The sequence below is a fragment of the Mercenaria mercenaria genome, chromosome 16 (assembly GCF_021730395.1).
Source record: "Mercenaria mercenaria strain notata chromosome 16, MADL_Memer_1, whole genome shotgun sequence".
NCBI classification, from domain to species: domain Eukaryota; kingdom Metazoa; phylum Mollusca; class Bivalvia; order Venerida; family Veneridae; genus Mercenaria; species Mercenaria mercenaria.
In genome coordinates, this window is record NC_069376.1 from 71,791,663 (window position 1) to 71,811,086 (window position 19,424).

The window sequence follows — 19,424 nt, forward strand, 5'->3', positions numbered from 1 at the left end:
CTATGGGATCTGGCCAGTTTTCGAAAGGAACCGAGATATTATGCCCATACAAGTTGTGTGCAAGTTTGATTAAAATCAAATACAAAATGTGGTCTCTATCGTGTTCACAAGGAAATTGTGGACCGACGAAGGGCGATCACAAAAGCTCATCCTGTCACTATGTGACAGGTGAGCTAAAAAAATCTGGATGCTGACCACCTTTACATTGCATTAACTCTCCAGTAGACATTGTATTAAACGACCACCCAAGAAACTGCCAAAATGTTAAAAGAATTGTTTATTATTTAATAATACAATTTTCTAAAATACCAGATCATGTTGCTCAAAATATTTTAAAAATATTACACAAGTGTCTCTAAAATGTCAAAGTGACAACGAAGACCAGGTACCATATCGTTTTGTGTCTATTCTCTAAACGTAATAACACACAGACAACATCTGGTCAGTACTTCAAGAACTCGGCTTTTCTCCTGCATTTACTACAGACAGATTACCGTAGTTGACAGTTTTGCACATACATGTGCAAAAGTATTCACAAATCAGACCTGTGTGGAAATGCTCGAAGGGAAGTTTCGCACGCGGTCGCTTAAAATGTATATTCTGTAGATAATTTTCACTGTTGGTGATGAGACTGAGTGTCGCGTGCAACTCCCAGACCCCTACCTCAAAGGTCAAGGTCATACTTGGAGATCAAATGTCAAAACATGGTGCTGTTAGTCCTTTTAACACCTGGCGAGCTCTACATGTTGCCCGTGGGCATCTAGTTCCTTGTACCGTATGTATGGATGTCTAATTTCTTAGTGAAAATTTAAATATTTTGGAACATTTACCAAAACATACCTTATGCACATGATTAAGGCTCAACTGCATGACCCGATCATCAATTCTCAAAATACTAAGCCCTTGAAAATCCGAATTTGTAAGTTAAATCCTAGCAGACACATTCAGCATAAATCTGATGACTTTATTTTGCCATTTGAAGTTTAGTTTTAAGGGTTGTACACAAACCATTATACCATGCAGAACAGGCATGGTCAAACAAGCATTATATAAGAGTTTTCCTCATGTTAAAATCTAAGACCTTACTTTGTCTTTATAAGAACTTAAGTCTTGAATTAACTTTCTTAATAATATCATTTGCACATGTGCTACCAGACAGAGTATTGTCTAAAACATGACCTAAATACTTAACAGATTTCTGTGACTGAATTATACTTCAGTTGATAGAGTATTATTGTACTTGTTTTAACTTTCTCTTACTATCAAAGAGAATACTGTACATTCCGTTTTCCCCAAATGTTTAGAGAGTTTGTTATCAATAAGCCACTTATTGCAATTTTCAAGTTCCATGCCGAGATGTTTTACTAATTCCACTCAGATTTCAATGCGAAAAAATGATAGCTTTTGTTGCGAAACATATTTCATTTTCAATATCATACGGACTATTTGTAGACTTATTACTATAACCTAAATTTTTAAGCTGTTTCCACAACGCTTTTTGGATCATTTTTATTTTCTTCAATTTTGTTTGACAAAAAAAAATAGACTTTAGGCCCTTTTCATTTCTCTTTGGACCATATTTCTATATTTACTATACGATATATAGTCAGGTTTGTTCTTATCTTTGCGAAACATATATAGGTAAGTATCTCTTTCTTTAATAAGTGCTAAAATTTGGATGTAAGCCATGGTTCAGACCTCTGCTTAAGTCTCACTCTTTTCATTGGTGCTACTATATCCAAAACATTATGAAAAATCTGTTTAAAACTATGCCATGAAGAATCTACACTATTAGACAAAAATACTATCCCAGTTGGCTATTCTAAGATGCTGTAAAAATGTTCTTTAGAATAATTTTTAAGAGATCTTTTAGTTACATAATTATTACTGTTACTAATTTGAACTTTAACTGTTTTCCTAGTAAAGAACACTTGTAGATGGTCACTCAGCCCAAAAGGTAATGTACTAGACCGGGAATTTTTCCCATCATGACTACATAAAATAAGATCAATAATAGAAAAGGAAGAGGGAGTAACCCTTGTAGGATCTTCAATAATTTGTTTCGAATCAAACAGTCTTAAACGTTCTCAAATTTCATATATAACACAGATATTTCTGTTTACAACAAATATTGAAATCTTCAAGAATGTACCATTCAATGTCATTTCTTATTTTGGTTAAAACTTCTTCATAGAGTTCAATGAAGTCAGACTGCTTAGGTGGTCTAAAGCAACATTCTACAAGAATACGTTTTATTTTAGGTAAAACAAATTCTATTTAACACGTTTCTAACTTTTTTATGTATAAGTCATTACCAGATCGTTTCGAATATAAATACAAACACCTCCTCCAGTTCTGTCTCTATCTCTTCTTATGATGTTATACCCTTCCAACGCTACCTCCATATTCGTGACGGATGAGTCCAGCCAAGTTTCTGATAATGTGAGCACTGCAATATTTGATTTGGTCATGAAATTCTGTATACTGGGTATTTTGGGTAGAAGTGACCACACGATCGAATTATTGTGAATAAAATGAAGGCCTCATAATATGAACAGTTCAAACCTTTTTGTTGGATTTAACGTCGCACCGAAACATGATAAGTCATATGGCGTCTTTCCAGCTTTAATGGTGGAGGATGACCCCAGGTGCTCCTCCGTTCATTATTTCATTACTAGCGGGTACCTGGGAAGAACCACCGACCTTCCGTAAGCCTGCTGGATGGCTTCCTCACATGAAGAATTCAACGCCCCGAGTAAGGCTCGAACCCACATCGATGAGGGGCAAGTGATTTGAAGTCAACGACCTTAACCACTCGGCCACGGAGGCCCCGAACAGTTCAAATAAAAATTTCCAGGGTTGCTACTTGACGTCTCAGTATATGTAGATTTGGGAACATCACCGTTGATTGTATCACTTCCCTCTTCTTGAAAACACCATTGCACTTTCTTCAAGTAAAATCAAAGTCTACGGAGCCATTCATGAAGTTTTTTTATAGTACCTATCTCTCGAAATAAACTTCGTATATTTTATGTGGGTCCATCCCTCACGCAAAGTACAGCTTATTGCTTTACTAGTGGAGACAACGCCTTTCATACAAACAGTACATGAAAAATTTAGGTTGTCTTCCTTTATTTTGGTTAGTTCTCGATGTTGGTCCAGGGTGAGGATGCACGTCACCTCTTTTTGATAGGAGAAGTAGAAAAAATTAACTTCAGATAATGTTTTGAGAAGTACAGTGCAACCTCTATAGAGCAACACCCTTTGGGAGATAAACATATTGACTGTTATGTAGAGATTGTTGTTCTGGAGAGGTGAATTTAATAGTATATTTCAGTTTAGGCAAATTTTGATGATGTTCTTATAGAGAGGTTTTTGCTTAAGAGAGGGCTGTTCTGGAGAGGTTGTACTGTATGTGGATCTCACTTTTACTTTCCTCTCGCTGGGTACGAAATGGTTGCACCCAGTTCAATATCGGTTGTGTACGAAAGGTACGAAGTAATTTCATGGTGGTGAATTTCACTTGTATAAACACTCAAACATAAATGTCGATGAAAAATGTCTTTGTTAGTTCTCAACTTTTGCAAGACTGCATAAGAATATTCTTGTGTTTATTAAATATACAATAAAAAGTGCGGAGCAAACGAAATAAAAAACGTCTCATGATTGCCATCTTGACCTTGACCTAGTGGTCAAAATGGACTATTTGGACTTCAAAATATGTATGTCACTCAAAATCATGAAAGGTAACAGCTGTGTTTAGTATGAAAAACGTGAAAAATCATGTGCCACCATTTGAACAAATCTAAGAGGTCCTAGCAAGAATACTACGGATACAACAAATCGAAAGTTTATTTTCAATTACACTGAACACTTCAAAGTTTGTGAGATGTCAAACAAATACCTTCACTTTCTGTTAAGACCTCTAGATAGTGTATAATCAAAAAATGCTCCGGACAAAGTTTTCATTCTTGTATCCTTTGTCCTCTAAGTGTGACCTTGACCTTAGACCTAGGGACCTGGTTCTTGCGCATGACACTCCGTCTCGTCCAAATTCATTTCATAATAAAAAAAATATTCTTTCCAAGGGTGCTTCAAATTTTATAGCCTTGTCACTTTGTAGCTTTAATATGAGACTCGTATGCAACATACTATCTCATCTCCGATATGACAACAAATATAGGTATCATTCATTATACGCTATAAAGAATGTACAGTAGAATACACAATGAATGTCAATATTGGTTCAGTAATTTTCCGTTTACAAGGCTAAATTGTAGAAACAGTTTGCTTTGCAGTAAAGATTTTTATCAGCACTTATTCTAAAGCAGTTAATAATTTGTGATAAGATACGCGATGTGCTTAATTAACTTAAGTTTTTTGTTTGTATATTGCGTAACTTTTAGTTTAAACAAAGAGACAAGTATTATAATTTATGAACTTCTTTCGTGTATAAAACGGCAACATTTCCTTTTCGTAAAATTATCATACTGGACTTTCTCCTCTCAACAGCTTTTCCATCCACCTTGGGACTTGCAGTTAAACTCATTATAATTCTATTCACGTTTTGATATACGTGTTTAACCATATATAATATGCACTCGCTGAATTTATTACATACATTCTAATTATAGCTAAATGAAGAAGTAAATGAGAAAAATTGTTTCGACGAAATACGAAAATTCCAATAAGCGTTCTGACTGGTTGTTCCTAACCCACTTTTCTTCAAGACTGGAAGGATGGATATTACAACGTATTTCATTGCCACATATAAGGTCGATCTTGCTTTTCAATCTAATAGTTAAATCAAAACATCGTCTCACATGCTTCTTGTTAATTCTCTGGCACGGGTACAGATAGAGGTAGATCAATCAGAAATTGAATGAGGGTGTGGCCAAGTCTGCATTATACATGGGACTTAACGCAAATATTTCCACTTCTATTCAAAAATCTAGGTATAGGCAATGTATTATACTATTTCGTCGTAACTTATTACTTTATGACGTTAAAATTTGCTATTTTTAGTTTTCAGTGAATTTCATCCAGGAAGGTTAAATTTATAAAGAAGTACTTAGAAAAATGTTTTACATATTCCTGGAATAGTTTGAAAACTTGATATTTAATTAACGTATTAGATACCTTATAGTGTACGTTCTTTTAAAGAGTATTCAATTCCCTTTGACTTAAATATTTCAAGGTGTGTGGGGCGGGGGGCATCTTTAAAAACCCCACTATGATCAAATTTCTATCCTTATGCTCCTTTTGTTATCAATACTTATTATTGATTTATAGAACAAAATTGGAATCTTTCATTTTTGTTTTGATAAGCGATTTCTTGCTGTTTAAAGTGAATTTACCTCTGAAACAGAATGGGACAGGGTTAGACAGATTTAAAAATACCGAGTTACATGCGGTAAAATTTCTCTATTTTGCCTTTACTCTTCAGATTACATATTGTGGAGGAAATGTACGTAGGTCTTACTTCTGTCCCAAGCTTATTTTTGAAAGAAGTGGCAAAATTTTAAACAGTCCCACAGGACTCGACCATAATTTTTCAATGTTGGAGTTAAAATTCTGTCTCCTTAAATCCTTTAACTTGAGGCACCCTTGAAAAAAATAATACTGACAGTTTTATTTTGTGTTTTATAATTGTTTATCAATAGTTTGTCGAATCTTTCATCAAAATTAATGGTATAATGAATTCTCTGCAAACATTTTGGACAATGGCCATCACTTTGAAATTTGTCTCTACTTGAGCTTGAGGAAATATCGTAAATTATACAAAATTTATAAAAACAGCATGGTAAAAGTTGTTTAAAAATGCAACACAGTGCTATACACCGGGCACGTCAAAAAAGCAGACTGTCTATTCGCAGAGTTAGGTTAAGTTAGCCGGACAGGCCTGTATGTAAAAGGATTTCTCTCTCTGTGTTCTGAGGGCTTTGTCTCATTCTGTCCCTCTGGTCAGTTCGCGCTGTGTCTAGTGGTTGAATTTTGGCACCCTGAGTGAGTGCCTCTGCGCTATGTGAAGCGGCTTTGAACGTGTTTATCACGGAACGGGCGCTATATAAATATGGTATGATAATAATAATAATAATAGGTTTCAAAACTTGTCTTTTGGTATTCTAAATATCCATCAAATGTGAGTTTAAAACTATAAATAAGACACTGAAATCTGAAATAATGTTCGGTGTTTTAATCAAGATAATTACGCCATTTTGTTTAACAATCGAACACCAAATTTTAACAGGGGTCTAACTCTAAAGCGAAAACAAAAATGTTTAAATGCGTTTGACCACATTTAAAATGTTCATAAAATAAATTTGCTAAAAGAACTTTTATAAGTATTTAGCAAGAATGTTATATTTTCTGCTGATTTCCCTTTCCGTCACCATGGACCCCACTCACGTCTGTTCTTCCGCATGACATCGACACACACATGATTTTGCGTAGGTGTGAACAAAATAGCCTATGACGAACAGTAAGGAAACTGAAGCCGTGACCACACCGGTTGTCAGGCAGAGGTAAAATGAGTACCCAAACTCATAAGACTCACCGAACGATAAATTCTTAACAACCATGCAGCTGACGAAGTTAAAAAGTCCTGAAAATGAAAACATGTAATTAGACATGATGTTAATGTGTGAAATATTACATAAACTAATCAGATCGCAAAGAGGTTTATGCTAACATCATTCTATGTAGATAAATAGATGAATCGCATGGTGTATTTTTCTTGAGAACATATCAAATGTCAAACAACTGAAAAGAAATTTACCTGCGAAAAAGGAAGCAGTCGGCAAAAAGCATGGGAAACAAAACTTGGCGATAGCATTTTTATCCTTTTCTTGCTTTTGGTCTTGTCTTTCGAAGGCGCAGCACATACTGATGAAGAACATCACTGTCGCCAGAAGTATTATGTACGACACAACTTGCAATCCAAAGGCAGTCTTGTTCAGCGCTTAAAAAGAATATACTAACATTTTATAATCTGATATTTGTGATATCAAAGAAATACTCTAAACAACTTTTCTAACGCTGTCGGGAGCCTTTTCCACACTGGTTATTCGGGTACTTACTCGAGTGAGCGATACCGCCCTCGTGTGATTTATATACATGTAGGTTGTATACGGTATATAAAAACAATACCAACGTATGACACACATTTAAGCATGTTGAGCATTTTAAAGACAGAATCGTTCGAGGAAATGCATTAATTCGCACTGGGTAAAAATATTAGTCCTCAATAATATTGATATGACTACAAAATTTGAAGAAATGTAACTGAATTCGTGTAATTTGACTTTTTGAGACGTATTTTTCTTTGTCCGAAGCTGGGATAACTGAATTTGGCACTCTCCTTGGTAAAACTATGCATACTCAACTACAAAACGAATGGATCGTGTAATTGCAAGTTATTTTTGTTGATAAAATTTCAATTATATGCATCCTGTCGCTGTTTTTGATGGTACAAAATTATAATACAGTGTTAACAATTAATAAAACGTTGGTTGAGAAATCGGAAAAAATACATTTTTTAGGCTAAAAGCTTTTGAATATGACTTTTTGTATAACACTGCAGACCTAATTTGTCTCGCATATTTACTTTATCTTGAATTGAGCGCGAAACTATTGTAACGGTATATAAATAAAAAAAAATAAGATATAATAGCTTCACGCTCAGCCTTTGATATCATAGATATATGTTATAACTGTACTTAAGTGTATGAAATTATCAACTATTATTCCATAGAAAATAAAATTCAATAGAAATCCATTCATTACACCTAGTTAAATCTTAAGCTATTGACACCGGTACAAGTCATACGATATTACAGTATTTGACAACCAATTCACAGTGAGATAAATATGCTCTTTCTTTATAACTGGTGATTTAATAGTTTCAATGCGTATTATGATACTAAATTATATGTATAATATTTCGAAAGACCTTAAGCAACTTTAAACATCTTTTTAAAAACCTTTTTAAAAATCATCAAAACAAGATTTCAGTGTCATAATGGTTTTAGATGTCGTTTAGATAATATTATATCAACAATCCCGCTACGTTTAAATACTTGTTTTATGATTCAATGCTGTTGGTACGAAATCTGCCCAATGCTAATGTTAAAGCCTGAAATTTTCATAGTTTCGCACATCGCCGTTGTGATCTCGCGCTTCGTCTTTCACGCTTCTCTGTCATGGGAAAGCGATACCCGAAGCGCGAGATCAAAATGACAAAGCACGAAATGGAGTTTTTTTGTTTGTTTGTTTTTTGTTTTGTTTTTTTTTTGTTTTTTTTCCTCGAAATTTTTCGCTTCACCACCGTGATGTTTAGCTTCACCATCGTGATTTCGCACTTCACGCTCCACAATACGCAAAGTGTTCACAGCGCGAAATCACGATGGCTTCACCATCGCTACCTCGCGCTTTCCAGCTCGCAAGAGAAAGAGATGCATGAAGCGCTCAGCGCAAGATCACGATGGCGAACTGCAAAATAATTTAAAAGGAGTAAGAAACATTTTGCAGAATACTGTTTTAATTGAAAAAAGGTAATAATACATTTTAACGAAGTTGACATAATGCAGACGTCGATGACATTCGCCGAAATATTTCCCCTATGCAAGGCATCAGTTTTTTATTTAGTACATATGTAACAATATCATGAAACTTAGCATGTCTTTGTTTACTAGTATTCAGTTTGGAGTAATGGCAAAATTCCTTTTAACAATTCGAATATATACTTATACAAACATCTCTTGTTATCCAATCATAATGATGTTTTGAAAGTGTTGGTCCGAGAGCTCACGGACTTTTATTGCAACAATTGAGGCCAAAAGAAGTTTATACATTTTTTGGAAACAATATTTCATATCCTCCATGAAAACCCATTTCTTAAGTGTCAAAGCCGTGCCTATCTATATTTTGTTCACTTACGTTTGTGATAGGGAAGGTAAGACTCACTTGTAAAAGTATTATGGAGTAGGGTAAAGTTTACGTCTACCAGTTTTTTCACTGATTAATTACAGTAACTTTTAGATTATCAGTAAATGTATATATGTCCAACAATGATAGCAATAAGAAATTCATCAAAAAGGACTGAAGGGCAAACTGGATATTCAAGGTCAAAGGTCAGATTTATGTAAATATCACAAAAGTTTGCATTATTTGAAATTTATTTTTATTCTTAAAATTTTTTTTTATCATAAGTCACTCATCTTTATTTATGTAATGCGTATATATCAGCCAAAAACAGAAATACAACTTTTATTGCAAAACTTCAAGGTCAACCCTGATAATTGAAGGTCAAAGTTCATTTTCATGCAAAAATGTGAAAATTATTACCTTAACTTTTTCTAATCTGTTTAATATGTCTTCACATTAGTAGTCACTGAAGTTAATTCGTTTTAATGTTTGTATGTCAGGCAAAGTCAGCAGTGCAGATGTAACCCCCAAAATGCCAAAAGTAAAGCTTATATCAAGGGTCAAAGGTCAAATTTTTGTGAAAAATCGCATGAAAAGCTTCCTGTTTGATAACAGGTACGTTTTAACCATTATAAGTAACTGCTCGTGATTTATTTTAATGTATATATGTCTCACAATGTCAGTAATAAAGATATCGTCTATAGTCAGACAAATTCAAGTGTAATCTTATGTGTCAAAGGTCATTTTCAAGTAAAAGAATGAAAAAATAGCTCTTTAACTTTTCTCCTTATTAACAATATCTTGTCGATATTAGTCAATGATATCATTTCAGTTTAATGTGTAATTGTTAGGCGATGTCTGGTATGCACATATAATTTCAAAACATTTATGTTTAACCATAATATGAAAGGTCAAAGTTCAAAACGTGAGTAAAATGTTGCAATAATATCACCAATTTGTAATAATTTTCATTGTTTAAATGTATTTGTTTTGTCATTTCAGTAACTGATCGTTGTTCATTTTACTGTATATATGTCAGACGATGTCATGGAAGAGAAAATAAGTCAAGGTCAAACCTGGTATTAAAGGTCAGGGGTTATTTTTGTGTAAAAGATCAAAATATAGCATACTTACTCATTACTGTTGATAAATAGCTTTTTGTTATAATTCACTGTTAGAAATTTATTTTAATGAATACATGTCAAGCATGGTCAGCAGTGTAGTAAGTCAAAGCCAGTCCTTTTTATCAAAGGTTAAAGGTCAAATTTGTGTGAAAATTCAGAAAAGCAGCACTTCTGCAATGATTTTTCTTTATTGTTTTAGACTCCAAGTGAGCTCTTCAGGCTCTCTCAGCAGGTCCATCAGACATTTTAACGAACGAGACAGCTGCTGGAAATGTTGGCATAGCCGAAAATAAAGCTGCGGACGAACTTTGCAAAGGAAGCAACCAATAAATACAGTCCCAAACCTTCAACTTCATACAGAGAATCTCAGATTCTGCTGAAGAATAGATTTGCGTCAGAAGAACATTAGTGATGGAGGCTACCTGCCAAATAATGACAGTCTGCACAAGCTAATCAGAGACAACCAAACAACTATCCTCCGTCAGCGCACTGGACATGGCGGCCTGAGAAAACATATGAAGAAGCGGGGAGTTGCAAAGACACCAAAATGCCAGTGCGGATCAGGGGAACAAATACAATTCCACATCCTGCAGAGCGGTTTCTATCTGGAAGAAGTTCACCAGAGAGTTTGGCCAATAGACATCCCATATGAGACCAAGCTGTGGGGAGATGCCAGCGACCTGCCGAATCGATGCAGTTCACTGCCGCATCTTGTGTCAAAGCCGTGCACTGCTTTTTTACTGATCCATCTGTATCTTCTTGGATCCAAGAGTGTGCTGGATAGCGGTCATTGATCATTTCTAGCGTAAGAGATTGTTGGTGAGCCTGATGTTGTTTTCCCTTTTTTTCTACTCCTGGCACCACCAATCTGATCTTGGAGCACATTTTCTAGGAACCCATTTATCGGGCACAAGCGGCTCTGCCTCTGCGTAGTGCTGCTAATTTTCCTTTCTGCAGTCCTTTGACGATATGGTTGAGACTCTGTCGTTTCAGTCTTTTCTTGGTTCTGCTCTCGAGTTTTGAGTGGAGTGGGTCTGATGGTAGTCTCTTTGCCTTCTCTGCCTGCACAAGGGCTTTGTACTCTCGTCTTATCTTTAATGGCTTAAGATTGGCTGTCTTTTTCATTTCTTTTATTGGAGTTGTTTACCCTCAGGCCTAAATTTTGAACCTTGTCCAGTTTTTCTTTACTGGTTTTGGAAGCAGTTACCCATGAGGTGGATGCATGCTATGCTATGGGCCGTACGGTGCCTGTATAGACTTACCGTAGGATTTTTCATTTGCTCCCCAACGTGTTCAAGCCTCCTTCCATTATGGCGAGTTTCTTGAAGACCCACTCCTTTGACAGGTTTGACCTTGACCTTGACTAATTTTTCATAATCAAGGAAGAATGATATCATCTGTTTTATATACATTAATGTACTTTAAAATGAATAATGATCAGTTACTAGTGTTGACAAAAATACCTGAGAAAAAGCATTGTAAAAATGCTGTTTTTGCGAATTTTCACACACATTTGACCTTTAACCTTTGATAAAAGGGTTGGCTTTGACATTTTAGGATAAACCTACATAGCTGACTTTGCTTGACATGTATACATTAAAATAACTTGCTAAAAGTGAATTATAACAAAAAGCTATTTTTAAACAAAGAAATGAGTAAGTATGCTACATTTTGAACTTTTACACAAAAATAACCCCTGACCTTTAATACAAGTTTTGACCTTGACATACTTTCTCTTCCACGACATCGTTTGACATATATTCAGTAAAATAAATAACAATTAGTTACTGAAATGACAAAACAAATACTTTTAAACAATAAAAAATATTACAAATAGGTGATATTATTGCAACATTTTACTCACGTTTTGACCTTTGACCTTTAATATTATGGTTAAACTTGAATGTTTTGAAATTATATGTGCATACCAGACATCGCCTAACATTTACATAACATATTAAACTGAACTGATATCATTGACTAATATCGACAAGATTATGTTAATAAGGAGAAAAGTTAAAGAGCTACTTTTTTCATTCTCTTACTTGAAAATGACCTTTGACCCTTAATATATTACATTTGAACGCTGACTTTAGACGATATCTTTATTACTGACATTGTGAGACATATATACATTAAAATAAATCACGAGCAGTTATTTATAATGATTAAAACGTATCTGTTATATTTAAAACAGGAAGCTTTTCATGCGATTTTTCACAAAAAAATGACCTTTGACCCTTGATATAAGCTTTACTTTTGGCATTTTGGGGGTTACATCTGCACTGCTGACTTTGCCTGACATACAAACATTAAAACGAATTAACTTCAGTGACTTATAATGTGAAGACATATTAAACAGATTAGAAAAAGTTAAGGTAATAATTTTCACATTTTTTGCATAAAAATGAACTTTGACCTTCAATTATCAGGATCGACCTTGACTTTTTGCAATAAATTTGTATTTCTGATTTTGGCTGATATATACGCATTACATAAATAAAGATGAGTGACTTATGATAACAAACTATTTTTTAAGTATAAAAATAAATTTCAAATAATGCAAAATTTTGTGATTTTTACATAAATCTGACCTTTGACCTTGAATATCCAGTTTGTCCATCAGTCCTTTTTGATGAATTTCTTATTGCTATCATTGTTGGACATATATACACTTACTGACAATCAGATAGTTACTGTAATTAATCAGTGAAATAACTGGTAGACGTAAACTTTACCCTACCTCCTAATATTTTTACAAGTGTGTTTTACCTCCCCTATCATAAACATAAGTGAACAAGATATAGATAGGCACGGCTTTGACACTTAAGAAATGGGTTTTCATGGAGGATATGAAGTATTGTTTCCAAAAATGTATAAACTTCTTTTGGCCTCAATTGTTGCAATAAAAGTCCGTGAGCTCTCGGACCATGTGTTAACACCAACCATCTGTTTTGAATACTGCACACATATAACATGGATCAATGAGCCACAAATTGCACGTGCAATATTACACGCATACCTAGTAAAATAATACATTTTATATAAAAAAAATAAGAACGAATAAGGTTTTCGTGCAATGTTTAGCTTCATATACACGCCAAAATGCACCATTTACTGTTCTCAGATACAAAAAATCATGGGGAGGATACCAAGACCCCACCGCATTACCACTGTGTACTATGAAGAATGCCCTAGCTGTTAATAGAACATCACTTTTTCCAACACCTTTTTTTCATGAAAGTTCTATCATAACTTAAAGTAACGATTAAAATAAAGAGGAAGTGTAACAGTTCCTAGTAAAATGCCAGTCAGTTGTGGTCTGCTAACCTAAAATATGCTCATGTCCGCACAATAAACCCCTACTTTCGGTTTCGATCCGCAAAACTTGCAGTGTGGAGTGTAGGCCTATAAACATAAACCATCTCATTTAATGCATCAGGCCCGGATCCAGGGCCCGGCCGAGGGTGCCCGTGCCTCCCCAGTTAGCCGAGAAGTGACATACTCATCAAAGATGCACCCTACTATTTGGCAAAGGAATAACTATTTCTCAAAATTTAGACCCAGAAATATACCAGAGGCCACCATTTCATGCAGGTCTGTATTTCAAAATTTTCCAGGGGAGAGCCCCCTGACCCCCGAATCGAGAGGGAAGTATCGTACCCCTCCAATACTTCAAAATTTAGACCTAAACTACACCAGAGGACACCAGGAGTCCCCCTGACCCGCCCCCTGACCCCGTAACCCCTGTCTAACGTCTAACATGGGCAAAGGCACCCCTCCAATACCTTGCAGTGTTGCACCTCGGCATTGATGTCTTCGTTCAAGACTGGTGCCCCCCTCCCCCACCCCCGCCCCCACCCCAGTCAAAAATTTCTGGATCCGGCTCTGTGCATGATGTATTCTTGCAGTAAAATGTGTGATTAAAGCACTTGTTCCATACGAATTTTCGAAAAACAAGACATGGAGAAATAAGGATCTGTTTACTAAGTACTACACTTTACTCAAACGAAGCATATTTTCGACCGAATTAATGGCTTTATACCTCAAAACGAAGCTGAGAAACATGCAATGAAATATTTGACAAAAATCATAGAATTTCTGAACAAATTTAATTTTGTTTTTGCTATGAACATTTTATACCCCGTGACAACTTAAATAACAATACCAAATGTACGGAAGCAATATCCAATTGAAAGTACACAAAAGAATGTGTCTATGTAGATGGATCTTGTTACTAAGTTGATAGCGAATTTGAAGCGAAGTGAGGTTTTTCTCCGGATAGGCTGCTTCCAGTAGCTGGAGGGCATAAAAGACCAAAGTTTTATCTTTATCTTGGCTGGTCATTGCACGTTATCGCTAAATTAGAAAATGAGTCTGCCTCAATGTAATGCTCATATCAATAACGAGGACGGTATCCGCTCGATTGACAGAAACAACGAGGGTGGTACCATGATACATCGTCAGAGGTATCTTTTTTCTACACACTGTCTCTAATTTTACTGTGATTCAAGTTTTTGTGAAATGAAATTAACGGCTAACACATAGAATGACTGCTTTTCATTTTTCTAGCAAAAATTTCCTTATATAATCCGAAATAATACCATCAGTCGTGAAAATACATGTATATACCATCGCCTTAAAATATCTTAATTTTCGCAGCAAAAAAAACCCGTATTTTTTCACAGTTATTCAGATTATATTAGATAGATATTTGACATGGATATAGTTAAGGTATGATCTTACACATTCAATACTAAAACTATTCAAATCTTCAGTTAAATACGGTATAATAACCTGTTAAAGATGTGAATTTCCTGTTCACCAACATATACATAAATCACACGAGGGCGGTATCGCTCACACGAGTAGGTACCCGAATAACCAGTGTGTTTTTGTTATGACCATAACTACTGGAGATAATTCCGTGAAATGTTCAGGAAAGTTAAAGGAATATTAGGCATTGATTGATGGAAAACTAACAACAAACAGTTCCGTAATTTGAGGAATTTGTATCTTATTTGATGTAGTCCCGATATTTTAGAGAGCCGCAAAATTTATCCAATAAATACAATTAATAATGATATGAAAGTCAACGTTCCCAATCTTGAAAACGTCCATTTGATTGCTACTTATATAAATCTCAGTCGATTTAATAAACATTTAAATTGTTATCATCATCTTTGGACAATGGAAATGTAAAATTTGCAACCACATGGCGCGTGATATTCTGACGCATGAAATGCCTGTCGTGTATTATACCAATAATCGTGTTTACCAAATAAAACTTATTAACTTTCAACCTTGTTTAAAACTCGACTTTGCGTAATTGAATATTTAAATATATCAAGTATTTCAATCACGTTCTATCAGGATTAATTTACTTTAATACTTGGTATGGCCAACAATTTCCTTGGATAACCGCCCTGCACCATGCCTCACCTAAAAACGATTTCTCGGAATATAAAGCAATGCTTTTATGAGCAATTTAACAGTTATTTGCCGGATTTTGGAAGCATGCATATACAGAAATCCGAAATTCATTTCTAATGAAAACGTTAGTTACTGCTGTAGCATAATTGTTGGCTAAATTTGCGAAAAAAACTGGGGTTTTGTCGGATTAGAAACAAAATCTGTTATTTTTAGACTTATTTTATTTTATTATTCATTTTGTTTCAAACGATGTTCTTATTTGCTAAAAAAATTATTCAGTTGAAAGTTATTGCGAAAAGGCTACTGGTAGCGTTAGAAAGTTGTTTAGTGTTGAAAATAGTTATCTATTTTTTTTTTTTTTTTTGGGGGGGGGGGGGGGTGTTAACGTCGCACCGACACAATTATAAATCATATGGCGACTTTCCAGCTTTGATGGTGGAGGAAGACCCAAAGCACCCCTCCTTGCATTATTTCATCACGAGCGGGCACCTGGGTAGAACAACCGACCTTCCATAAGCCAGCTGGCTTCCTCACAAGAAGAATTCAACGCCCCGAGTGAGGCTCGAACCCACGTCGATGAGGGAGGGGTAAGTGGTTTCAAGATACAGTTAAGTGCAATGTGAAAACAAAGTGCTACTGATAAATGTATTTAGCAACTGACTATGAAAAAATGTGAAAATATACCTTCGCTTCCGGAAGTTGAATTGCCACATTCGGTATAAACCAAACCAATGTTTGAACATGTTTCGTTGTATACCCAGTGCGATGTAAACATCCCTGCACTCTGCAAAGGTACTGTGAGAAGCAGCAGAAATCCAAGTCCAATGCGGGTAAATCTTCTAAAAGACATGCTTTGATGGAGACATGGACATGTCGCGTGATATGCTGCCAAACAATCGTCTATAATTCCCATTTTCTAAAACAAGGACCTACAGGAAAATATCGGAACAACTGCCATAAACATTCTTTTTAAAGAATTTTCTCGTGAAGAAACATGTTATATTTTAAAACTGATTTATCATTTAATATTTATCAAAAAGTAGTGTTGCTTAACTATTTAATTTAAAAGTAGATTTTAAGTAAGTGTTTTGATTTCGACTAAACAATTACTATCAAAATTAACGCAAAATGTTCAATTACAATTACACAAATGATAAAATAGATGTTTTCATACTTTGATTTTGATAAGCGTTTAGAACCAGAAATGAACGCGCTCTGATGAACTGTTGCTAGACATTTTGATTTATACAAGTAATGATACATATTTCAACGAATTAATAATGAGTCACGCGCTTCCAAGTACTGGAAGACCCTTATATTCCAAAAATATTTGTTCACTTAAGTAGTCGATTACTTATATATTTCTATTGGACGTTTTTATGTATAGGTACAAGTCATTTAATTGATACATTTTTCTACGAAGCACTTGCTGATACTAAGTATTCTAAATTTGGTTTATTTCAAATTGCTGAGCTATAAAATCAATTCACGTTTAATTAAATGTTTTAAAATCTGCTAAACTTTGCAGGCTAACAGAAAGTAATCTAAATTTTGAAATGAATTCTTTCTTTTTCAAAGTTGATAAGAATAAGTATTCATAGTTCATAGAGGCTTATAATACGCGGACAAGAGGCTACAACTTTGTTCAAATTTCATTTCACAAATAGAAGTCGGCGCTTAAACTACTATATTTTTTCTGGTACACAAACACACGTACGTTTTTGGTAACGTAAATTGTTAGGTCTTTATTCCAAGTCAAATATCTAAGGCCACACAATGGCTGGTCGTGCTAGTTTGACCTTTGACTAATTGAAAGGAAAGATCCTCGAAGATTATGCAGTTTATTATTCATTTCAGTTTCTTCTATATACAAAACAATATTAAAACATATATGGCTACAAATTGGTACATAGCCATTCTAGAATCAGAATTATAAGAGACATATCACAGATAAAAATTATAGTCAGTACAGAAATATATACATGATAAAAAAAAGAAACAAACTGAGGTGCAGTTGTTAATAATCAAATGACTAAAAAGAAAAGGATTCATTTTATATTTAAAAGAGGAGAAGAACTTTTAGCAACTTCAATCACTACTACTCAGATGTAATAAATCTATATTAAATAAGTTAAAAAACGTTAACCGAAATTACCTACACAGATAAGAAGAGCGCAGGTCTACGGATCACTGGGTCGTAAGTTCGATCCTTGGGCGGGGCGTATGTTCTCCGTGACGATTTGATAGAAGAGACATTGTGTCTGAAATAATTCGTCATCCGCTTCTGATTCATGTGGGGAAGTTGGCAGTTACTTGCGGAAATCGGGTTTGTACTGGTACAGAATCCAGGAACACTCGTTAGGTTAACTACCCGCCGTTATGTGTCGGTGCGACGTTAAATCCAAAAAAAAGTTACATAACTGAAATACTGTTGAAAAACGGCGTTAAACCTAAAGAAAAAAAAAACTACAAAAATAAAAACTGCGTCTTTGTAAGACATTAAAACAGATTTTGGCACAGCTACGTATTAAAGAAGGATGCGTAAGAAGAAACACTAATTTTTCATTGAGAGTCTTGCTACTAAAACAGAGATACCTTTGACTGCAATATAATATTAATATGCAAGTCTTCACAAAGGCTACAGTTTTTCATCTTATAGAACACTGCATTACCTGTCCTCAACCCTAAGGTTTTCATACCTTCCTGTTTCCAGTCTAACAGAAGCCACACCGCAGCGAAATTTGCTAAATGCAGCTCTGCGTCAAAGTGGAAGAAGAATATTATGGCACTTCTCAGGACAATATTCTGATTTTAACAATCTGTATGTACGTAATTTATTACGACGTGCCCAGAAGCACTGTAACCAATCATTCTTAAATTTATCCATTTTGTTTCTCAACCATCTTCTAAAAAAAAAAACAAAAAAAAAAAAAAAAAACACACATACACACACACAAAAATCATGTACAGGAATTGGAACACTATATTTATATATTTGTAAATTCATTTAAATTAAACAAGCTTATCTGATCATTGTGATCATCGCCCTACATTATTTTATAGCTCAAAGTATAAAAGCATTACGGGTTCTTCTAATAATGATACAAAGACAAATGCGAATTTTGACAAGTATTCAAATTCTTATGGTTTATCTGATTTTCAAACAAAATGTTTTCAAAACCATAATTTACTCTGTATTTTATTTTTAAGTCTTCTTAGAAATGTTTATGCTATGCTTTATTCCATGAAATAATATATGAAAATTTAATAGGTTCCAATAATTGTCAATAAATGTACGAAAAGTGGTATTTTTGGCCAAACATGGAATTGTAACCGGAAGGTTAATTCAAAGCGCCCGAAAGAAAAATGCAAATTTGATAAAACATTTTAAGATAACATCACTTTTATTTGATACATATGACAATTTGTCACAGTACTTGCGTTTGATATCGTAATGTAGCTATTAAGTAATTTATTGACTGGAAACATTAGTTGGGGCAGCATAAATTAACCCTCTGTCCTAATTCAAGGTTCCTTTCCTTTCAAATTTTGCAATATAATTATATCATCTGCCGGTCAAATAAGCATGTCAGTAATTTTCTGAGCTGATGGAAAATGAAGTAAGTTTAGGATCTTTTAGCGCTATATAGCATACCAATGTTGAACTTACAATGATTGGCTACATAGTTTAACCAAAAGAAGGTGAAATTGACAGTTTATTTATGAACAAAAGCAATATCCTTTCGCGCTGATCTCAAATGCCGATGAAGACTGTAAATCTTCTCCTTCACAGGACATTAGTAAGGAAAAAACACAGATCAGTATTGAACAGATGTAGATAGCGGCTGTAGCTTTGTTACAACCTGTTTTGTACTAAAGTTACAAATTGGTATAATTATTACAAAACGGGTCGGAGTGTTAATAACAATTTGAAAAGGACAT

At 34.5% G+C, this 19,424-nt stretch overlaps 1 protein-coding gene across 1 annotated transcript; it reads right to left on the reverse strand.

Annotated features, from left to right (window-relative positions):
- Positions 1-6,181: 6,181 nt before the first annotated feature.
- LOC123540342 (uncharacterized) lies at positions 6,182-16,810 on the reverse strand. Its single transcript, XM_045325295.2, has 4 exons — positions 16,657-16,810; positions 16,167-16,411; positions 6,779-6,961; positions 6,182-6,604 (listed from the first exon to the last, which is right to left on the reverse strand). The coding sequence occupies exons 2-4, from the start codon at positions 16,393-16,395 to the stop codon at positions 6,405-6,407; spliced, it is 612 nt and encodes a 203-aa protein (XP_045181230.1). The 5' UTR covers positions 16,396-16,411; positions 16,657-16,810; the 3' UTR covers positions 6,182-6,404.
- Positions 16,811-19,424: the final 2,614 nt, after the last annotated feature.

Coding starts and splice junctions, on each gene's coding strand:
- LOC123540342 (XM_045325295.2), bottom strand. CDS start 16,395: ATGGGAATTATAGACGATTGTTTGGCAGCATATCACGCGACATGTCCA. Junction 6,962..16,166: donor TTCAACTTCCGGAAGCGAAG/GTATATTTTCAC, acceptor ATTCTTTTTAAG/CGCTGAACAAGACTGCCTTT. Junction 6,605..6,778: donor GACTGCTTCCTTTTTCGCAG/GTAAATTTCTTT, acceptor TTTCATTTTCAG/GACTTTTTAACTTCGTCAGC.